The sequence below is a fragment of the Oryza glaberrima genome, chromosome 8, assembly GCF_000147395.1.
Source record: "Oryza glaberrima chromosome 8, OglaRS2, whole genome shotgun sequence".
Classification (NCBI taxonomy): domain Eukaryota; kingdom Viridiplantae; phylum Streptophyta; class Magnoliopsida; order Poales; family Poaceae; genus Oryza; species Oryza glaberrima.
The window spans coordinates 4,393,607-4,402,473 of NC_068333.1; the positions used below are offsets into that span (position 1 = coordinate 4,393,607).

The 8,867-nt window shown below is 45.6% G+C and overlaps 1 protein-coding gene across 1 annotated transcript; it reads right to left on the reverse strand.

Annotated features, from left to right (window-relative positions):
- Positions 1-433: 433 nt before the first annotated feature.
- On the reverse strand, positions 434-3,994 carry LOC127781999 (SWR1 complex subunit 2). Its single transcript, XM_052309072.1, has 11 exons — positions 3,744-3,994; positions 3,571-3,640; positions 3,246-3,317; positions 3,077-3,120; positions 2,728-2,992; positions 2,468-2,546; positions 1,932-2,051; positions 1,719-1,787; positions 1,540-1,582; positions 992-1,057; positions 434-849 (listed from the first exon to the last, which is right to left on the reverse strand). The coding sequence occupies exons 1-11, from the start codon at positions 3,812-3,814 to the stop codon at positions 654-656; spliced, it is 1,095 nt and encodes a 364-aa protein (XP_052165032.1). The 5' UTR covers positions 3,815-3,994; the 3' UTR covers positions 434-653.
- Between the last annotated feature and the right edge of the window lie 4,873 nt (positions 3,995-8,867).

An 8,867-nucleotide genomic window follows, 5' to 3' on the forward strand; every position in this document is an offset into this window, starting at 1 on the left:
TTGGTTTCTGCCCCTTTTATACAGTGTAAGGTGAAAATAAGACTTAAATGGTGAAGCAATCCTATTTCAGAAACTGCAGACCTTGAACAAAATATGAGTGGAACAAGATTTGTGTGTTTTTTATACATGAATTATCCACCAGCAATGCTTGGTAAATATGATTTGGCAGAGAATTGGCCACTGAGTTCAGCAACCAAACCACCATATCCTATAGGACTATACTGATGGGCATTTCTGCTCATATATACCAAGACCAAGTTATTATCAAGAAAAGATGGCATTTCTGCTGCAATCCGGCATCTCTACTTTCCCAGTGGAAAACAATGTCTTTACGAATACGCTCAAGGCAAAAGTGCATGTTTTCATGTGCTTCCGCATTATTAGAAGTAATAATAGTATGCTGCTATTTGCAAGATGTTTGATTTGTAGCAAATTTATCATGCAATTTGCTGGGTGTCTCCCTTCTTCTGAGATGTAAAATAACATGGCCAGACAAACCCATACCGCCGTCTCGTGTTTGCTCAATATTTGTAGTTAAAACATCAACGATTTTAACTGGTAAAACTAAACAGTTTGCTACATGACATCTGAATACTGGATCAACATCATACTGCGTCGCTACAATATATCTACTAGCCTGAAGAGATCTCCGGTCAGTCCTCGTCCAGCAAATCAAGAGCAGGTATTCGTCGAAAGCGTCCTACATGCCTTTGGTCTGATGAGATGCTGGGTGATCTTGCCTCAATTCTTCTCTTCTTGGGTGTGGAGTATTCTCCTGTTATTGATTCAAAGAGCTCTCCCATATTCGCCAAGTTGGGCCTCTTCCTGTCAGCCTCCTCTTTCAGGAAACTGATTGCCAAGCATCGATGGACAAAATGTTAGGATGTTCACATATTAAGTGCATTTTACATAAGAAAATTTCAAGTCATTCAAGCAGTTAGTCGCCAAAAAAAATATATGATTCTAATAACAACAAAGCTAGAAAGAGTACCTTTCTCGGATGATTTTAAATGCTTCCTTTGTTGCATATGGCAACCCCGTCTTTGGGTCACGGTATCTGCAAGATTGTAAACCTAAAATAAGCTTATCTGCTCGTAAAATAAATCATCCAAAAATAACAGTACAATCAGATCAGAATTCAAATGTACTACTTTGAAAAAGATATAAAACTACGTTCCAAATCTCTTCAGCAGGACCATATTAACACAATGCACATCCTACAGGTGGTCTTACAGTGGCTAGAAAATAATAACAAATCGGCTTCTGTGGGATCATTTCAAATTGCCAAGTCAAAATAATGTAGCTATTTCACCAGAACAAGATGGCAAACAATAACAAGGATGTGGCAAACAGCATTTCAAGCAATGCAATGTCTAAGGATAAACACTCTGCTAATAATGTGGAGATGTTAAACAAAAGGTGCACGTGTGCACAATTTTATTTAGATCAATGCAATAAACACAGCAACAGTTTCGGCTTCAGAAAAGGAACATCAAAGGCCAATATAGGTCACTTCAAATGTGCGCTCAGAGAACATACTTGGCAGGAAGTCCAGTTACAGCACAAATAGATTTCTCTGGATCTGTAATGAAGAATATTATCATGAGAAGAGGAGGGCATTTAAGTAGTATGAGCTCAATCTGTCACGGATGCTCACATTTAGTGATTACTGGCAGAGGCAAATAACAAAGAATAACCAAATGAAAGTTTGCACTTACAAGGAGCTGAGGTTGTACAAAGTTCTGACCCAAATGATGCCCCGTTGATGAATTCCAAGCGTGACTCCCCTAATTCAGCACAGAACTGATAATAAGCTATTGAGAACACATAAGGTATTGGTTATCATAATTCATAATGTAGAAAAAAGAAGCTAGTAATTCCACATTCCAGATGCAAACAGATGCTTGATGATATTTTAATAGAGAAGTTACCATCTCTTGAGCAAAACCGAATCGTAGGACCCTCATAAACAGCTTTATGAACAACGGCTTTTTTCTTAACCTCCTCCTCTCTTGCCAATACACGTTCAAGATTTCTCAGGTTGATGATCTCTGGAAAAATATACAAAAAATGCCCCAACGTATTAATGGCAACAATTAAAGCTGGCCCGTTACAGGTCTGCAACTTTTAGAGATCAGGCAAATTACTACACAGCTTTTGGAAGAAAAGCCAAAAGAAACATAGTCTTTTACAAAGTCTTTTTTGACAAACAGCAAACTAACAAACTAAAGAGAGAACTGCTCGGAATTCCAGCTAACAGGAAGCAGGTCCATACATCACGATAGCCAGAAAAAGGACCCACCCAAATTCAACAAAACCAGACCTAAAAGACAGCACTCTCTCAACAAGACAAACACTCATACTCCCAAATCGTCAGGTAGCAAACTAGGCGATCGCATTTCATTCAAGGCCTGCATCATCTCTTCTTGTGAAAACTGGAAAAGGTTTATAAAAACAAAAAACATACCTGTTTCAGCTGCTTCCAACAGCATCTCTTCTTGTGTCATACGCTTTTCTTCTCCCTCCTTTTTCTTCTTAATAACAGGCTGAAGCCATTTACAAGATGAAAAGTGAGCAAATTAAACCCTCAAAATGGAAAAATGCCATGGATTGAAAAACTAATATATGAGTAACACAATATTCTTTTGCCTGGCCCATGGGCAGCCACAATGCACTAACAACAAAATTTGATACAAAGAAGCTAAGGACTCAATGTGGGCATACAACCTTCATCGTTGCTTCTTTCTCAGCACGTATTGCCTCCCTCTCAGCTTGTCTGACGATGACAGATGTTCTAGTTGATTTCCTGATGGTCTTTTCACCGGTCTCCAGTTCATCAGGAATGTCTGTTTGCTTAGACGGACTTTGCTGATCTGAATACTTGTCAGTTTTGGAATCATCTTCCAGCTTTGGGACCACCTTCTTCTTCTTCTTGGCATTGATTTTTTTCATAGTCTTCCCAGGGAATATGAGTCGCTTTTTGATAGGTAACCTGCTTCATGATTGAGTTGTGACATGAGTGTAGAACTAATATACACCATATTGTGACTTGCTCTCAACAAACACATGTACCTACCTCTCACGTACTTCCTTTTCCGGTTCATCATCAGGTTCCGACTCCTGGATGAATCCAAAGGAGTTACATCAAACAACTATGTGCAGTGCTTAGTAAGTAGAAGCAGAAGAGCAGCACACCGGTGAAAGCTAAAATGATTAGGAGCAGCATGAAGAGGGATCTCACTCACATCTTCACCAAAATCACTGTCGAATTCATCACCAGCATCCTGCTCTTCCTCGTAGTTGTCATCTTCTTCATCCTGGTAATAAATATGAGCAGACAATGAAGAATCGTATTTGTCATCCTGCTTAACCAAGCAATTGCAGCAACCAACAGCATTGACGCAAGTCGCACAATTAATTAACTAAATGGCGAACTCAACAACAACGGAAGCTATTCTAATTATCTGTCCCGAGCACACTAAAACAAGATCCAAGACCCGCTAAAAGAAATCAAGAAATGATAAGAAGAAAAGCAGCAGAATGCGGGAAGGAAGAGAGTGAGAAGAGAACCTCCTTGAGGGCGTCCTGATTCCAGAAGACCTCGTCCTGCTCAACCTCATCTTCGAGGAGCTTGGTTATCCTAGGAAACGATGACAGAATTGAATTGAGCGGCGGGCGAACTAGGTATTGCAGCCAAAGGGATAGAGCGAGCCATAGAGGATGAGGGGGAGGGAAGCGCGCACCTCTTCCCACGGGTGGCACGAGAGGCGCGGTCGAGGAGGACGGGCGGATCCTCGTCGGCGAGGTCGGCCATGGCGGCGGCGGCGGCGAGACGGCAAGAAAGTCAACGAAGAAGCAAAGGTGGGCCGCAGCGCACGTCGGCGGAGGCGGCGGCGCCGGCGAGGAAGGCCCGCGTGGGCGGCGGGTTGGCGGCGGCGGAGGTGGGCGGTGGCGGTGGCGGTGGCGGCGGCGGGTTTCGGTGAAGCGATTGGGAAGGGAATGGGGGACGGGAATGGCTAGGATCGTTTGGGCTGGGCTGGGCTCGTTTGTTAAGGGATAGTTGGGCCAGCCCAAACTATTTCAAGAAAAAGTCCAACAAATACGAGTGACATATGCACGAGAAATTTGATAATTTAACTTTTTTTTTCTCAATTGTGTTTAATTGACACTTGTGAGGATAACATGTGGGACCATCTGAGTGAATAAAAGTTGGTCAAGTTATCAAATAATCAAAGCTCATTTTAAGGTGTTAAATTATCAAATCTCTCAACATGCACCTTGTTTCATGATCCATCGATGACTGCAATATCTAGGAACTACCATCGTACAAACCAACTTATCTTAGAAATATCGTCGTCATCAGGGTTTCGTTCATTTCACTCCATTCAAGTTGTGGAATGTCATTTGAAACATCAGAGCCCAAAATGATGGTAGCTACGTCTGAGCTAATAGCGAAATTTGACAAGATAGAGTTGGATATCGAAGCGGAATCGAAGGAAATTGAATCTTGCGAAAACGAACTGTGCATCGGCTGGAAACAAAGTCAGAGTTTGATTGAGCCGATATGGCAAATGGTCGATACAGCTATACTTGGGCTTGGGTTGGGCTTCGATTGAGATAACCGTCATTGCCGTTTAGGGATTGAGCTCATTTAAGGGTGTGTTTGGTTCACGGTCAAGGTGGGCAGCCCCACCCCTCAAAAGGCAGTGGGCAGCCCCCTCATGCGCCGCGGTGAATTTGGCAGCTGGACAACCGAACACCCCGGCCGACCCAACTCCATCACGCCCACCCTCGCCACCGGTGCCTAGGAAAAGGTCGAGCTATACTACAAGTCAAGCAGTTACCCACTCTCGCTTGTGGCAAGCACGGTAAGTCTCACAGGGTTTCCCGTGAACCGGTCCTTAACTGCCATGGGTGCAACCAGCAAAACCATGCACCCACAGCCCACCATTCAGCGTATTTTAATTAACTAACACCATTGCGGTGACACCAATCCAAAGCTATGCTAATAGTCAAAGTCTATGCAATAATGTGATCCCCATTTGTGTACTAGTTGAACTAAGCACGGCTAAGCATTTCCTAAACCAATATCTAATCATTTTGATACCCAAGTTATCAATGGCATAAGGTAAACAATATATGGCTGAGTAGTAGAACCCATCCCACGTGACATTGTAAAAGAATGCAACATTTAATAGAAATGCGGGATATTTGTAAATTGGGTACAATATGATCAAATGTAATGCATGACTTGCCTTGCTCTCGCACTGATGAGGCCTCAGCAACGTCTTCGAGAACCCGCGGATCGACGAAACGACCAAAATCTACGCGACAAACAAAACACAAAAGCAAAACATGCTATAAGACTACTGAAACAGGAAACAAAAGCATTTTTAGTGGACTCTAGGGATTTTTATGAATTTTACTGAGACTTGAATGGACTTAAACGGAGCTCGGATGAATTACTGATGAATTTTAGAAGATAAACTGTGTTTTTACTAATAAAGAAAAATCCTTAATCAATTTTATTGCGCAATATTGCCCCAGGGCTGACATCATCAAAGGAGGGGGAGCGCCAACAGGCGGGCCCCGCATGTCAGCGGCACAAGGCGGCCGGTCCACCATGGACCGGGACCACGCGGGTGGTCCACCGACGGTCCAGATCGGCCCCGAGGCCGATCGGACAGCGCGGCGGCGGCTAGGCACGGCTTCAAAACCGGTCGGCCGGCCATGGCAGGGTGGCGGCAGCGCACGACCGCCGGCGATGGCAAGCGGCGGCGCGGGAGGCGTTGGCAACCAGCGCAGCTCGTCGCTACGAGGGAGAGGAAAGGAAAAAGGGGAGGAGGGTGTCCTCACTGTGGAGTGGCCGGTGTGGGGAGAGATGACGGCGAATGACGGCGGCGAGCGGCGGATGGTGAGGTGGATGGGTGGACGAGGCGACCCTCGTCCTTGCGAGGCCGACAGCGGTGACGGAGCGACACGGCGGCGGCTTCAGCAGCGGCTAGCGGTGGCCGGAGGCGGCAGTAGGCGGCGACGCGCAGGGAGAGCGGTACGGCGGCTTCAGCTGCGGCTAGCGAGCGGCGGCCGAGAAGGCTCTTGTGGCAGTGAAGCTAGCGGCGGCGAAGGCACGGCGTGGTGACGGCGCTAGCGGCGGTAGGAAGCACGGGAGGGCGCGGCGAGTGAGGGAAACGGGAGAGGAGGCTCGGGGGAGTGGTTTTATGGGCGCGAGAGGGGCGGAAACGGCCGGGGAGGGTCCCTATTGCGCCGGCGACGTGGGGGAGTGGAAGGAGAGAGGGGGTGGGATTCAAATCAAATCCCGCCTCCAAGCGAGCGCGCGCGCGAGAGCGGGAGAGGTGGAGGAGTGGGGCGGCGACGTGGGTGCGCGGCAAGGGTGGAGTGGGGGCACGAGGTGGAGCGGAGAAGGCGGCGGCGCGGGCGGTTGGAGCTCCGGCTCCAACGGCCGGAGGTAGGAGACGACCGACAAGTGGGGCCCACCTGTCGGCGTCCCAGAGAGAGGAGGAAGGGGCGCATGGGCTGGACCAACAAAGAGGAGGCCGAGCGCGGGAGGGAGTGGGCTGACGGCCCAAGAAGAAAAAAGGGGAGGAAAAAGAAAAAGGAAAAAGGATTGGATTTTTTCTGGGATTAAATATTGCACTTGCTCATTTTTAATTGGTTAAAATTATTTCCAAGGCTCTGAAAATTCCACTAAAAATCTTGTTAATGCATTAGGGCATGGGGAACTCAAGAAAAATTCCACCACGCCATTGCTGATTATTAATTGCATTTATTAATTAGGAATTAGCTCTAGGTTAATTAAACAATTTCTTCGGCCAATTTATTTAACAAATTTTTAAAGCATGAAAAAGGGGAAACTTTAGGGCGTGACACATGTCTTGTGGATTTTTCGTGCTTAAACCCTCTTTTTAAGTAGTATAAGAAAACCTAAACTTCAATTATAAATACTCATGAATGCATAAGCTTTTGACGTTACATGATGACTTCCCGAGTTTTGTGACGTCAGAAGCTTCTACAATCATAACAGCCACCGGATCATCCGAATTTACCTGGAAAATTCGACCATATGGTGTTGTACTGCATCCACATTAACACTACAATTAAGAGAAAATAATGAACACAACATGATTGGTTACCTTGGTTTGGCAATCGGGAAGCTCAAGAACCAAACCGCCCAATATCTACAAAACAGAGCTAAACATCACCATTTCCGGCCTCGAAACCGACATGCATTGTCTCAATTTGTGGCGAGAAGAAAATATTGGGGCAGGTAGATCCTAAGCAGCAATAAATAGGGTTTTTTTTTAACAAGTTAGTGTCTTCTCCTTTGCAGGTTATTACTTTAGTCACCCAGTGGCTTCGTACTTGGATTATCTTCCACAAACCGGGTCTCGAGATACTATTGCGATGGTACCGTGACATTTGGACCAGGTGGCACGGGTGTTTTTTTACCCAGAAGCATGGGTGGTGATCTAGTCTATGGATTAATAGCCACAAATATCTCGCTCGTGATGGAGGTCAAGATAGGTTCTTTTTTGTGTGGGGCTATGTGCATTTTATACAGAGACCGGGGATGGGCTCAGTTGGAATGTATCATCTTTAATGTATTTGAATGAGTCTTAATAAAGCTTCCACTATCGAAAAAGAACTTAAGCAACACAAAACGGGACCCTAGAGCAAGAGGAACAACGGATTTGGGGTGGGGGAGGTGAAGGGAACGAGACACAAACCTGTTGATGACGCAGACTCCGAGGAGGCACAGCATGCGGTTCAGAGCACGGCCACCAGCCATGTGGCCACCCCGCGCCGGCGCCATCAACTTGTGCGGCCTCGCGGCCGCTGGCGTGAATTTCGTTACCGCGCCGTTTTTCTTTGGGGCCCTTTTGCAAAGTATGTACAATTCCACTGTCCAATCTGAAGGTTTATCTTCCGGTTTTCACATTCAAAAATGACATGTGGCTCAATTTCGTTTTGATAAAATAGTTAATGCTATGTTATTTATAAATAGCCTTAGGTTGTGTTTGTTCTCTCAATTTTAAACGAGATAGATTTTCAGCGCACACGGAACAAAAAAACTCGTTAGCATAAATTAATTAAGAATTGCTTGCTATGAACACAAGTACTCAAAGATTAGAGTGAAGCTCACTAGCTATCAACTTCTCTTCTCAACCCTAATTCCCTTCTCTTTTCAAATCCCCTTTTCTAATATCACTCACAAAGAGTTATACCACAAAGGTAAGATATTGAGGAGTGGCTCTTTGGTTTTAGATTATCTAATCTCTCCCAAAGTCAGCAACTGTAGATGGAGGGGTGAAGGGGTTTAAATACCCGGGCATCTCAAAAACTAGTCGTTACTCATAGCTCTGCACAGTCCCCAAGTCTTCAAGACCTAGGGCCAGAGTCTCATGGACACCCAAAAACTAACCATTAGGAGCAGGTCTGTACAGGTCCAAAGTATTCGGGATCTAGCTCGGAGCCTCGGGAAGCCTTCTCGGGTATACGGAGGTTCTTCCCCGGAGCCTCTTGGAACCCTAGAAACTAGCCAAACTGTATAGGCCTGAAGTATCTTAGACAAGGCCCGAAACCTCTGGTGAGTCTTCTTGGGTACCCGTAGATTCTTTCCCGGAATCTTCTGGCCACCTGACAGCACCCGAGGAAAAAGCCGTAACTTCTTGCTTCGGAGTCTGTTTTCGATGACTTTGGGTTCTATGGAAAGCTTATTGAAAGGGCTACTCAACCTAACCAACAACAAGCTCTAAAACCACCCAAGGTATAGGCTAAAACTTGGGTTTCTCTCAAGGTAGCACTTGGATAGGTTACTTTGAGCACCGAGACATAAACAAACACATCAA

What these genes read in the sequence shown, in the direction of transcription:
- LOC127781999 (XM_052309072.1), bottom strand. Translation starts at nt 3,814, where the DNA reads ATGGCCGACCTCGCCGACGAGGATCCGCCCGTCCTCCTCGACCGCGCC. An exon ending in GTAACTGGACTTCCTGCCAA is followed by an intron (nt 1,058 to 1,539) that starts GTATGTTCTCTG and finishes ACAATCTTGCAG; the next exon opens with ATACCGTGACCCAAAGACGG. An exon ending in TTTAAAATCATCCGAGAAAG is followed by an intron (nt 850 to 991) that starts GTACTCTTTCTA and finishes CTTGGCAATCAG; the next exon opens with TTTCCTGAAAGAGGAGGCTG.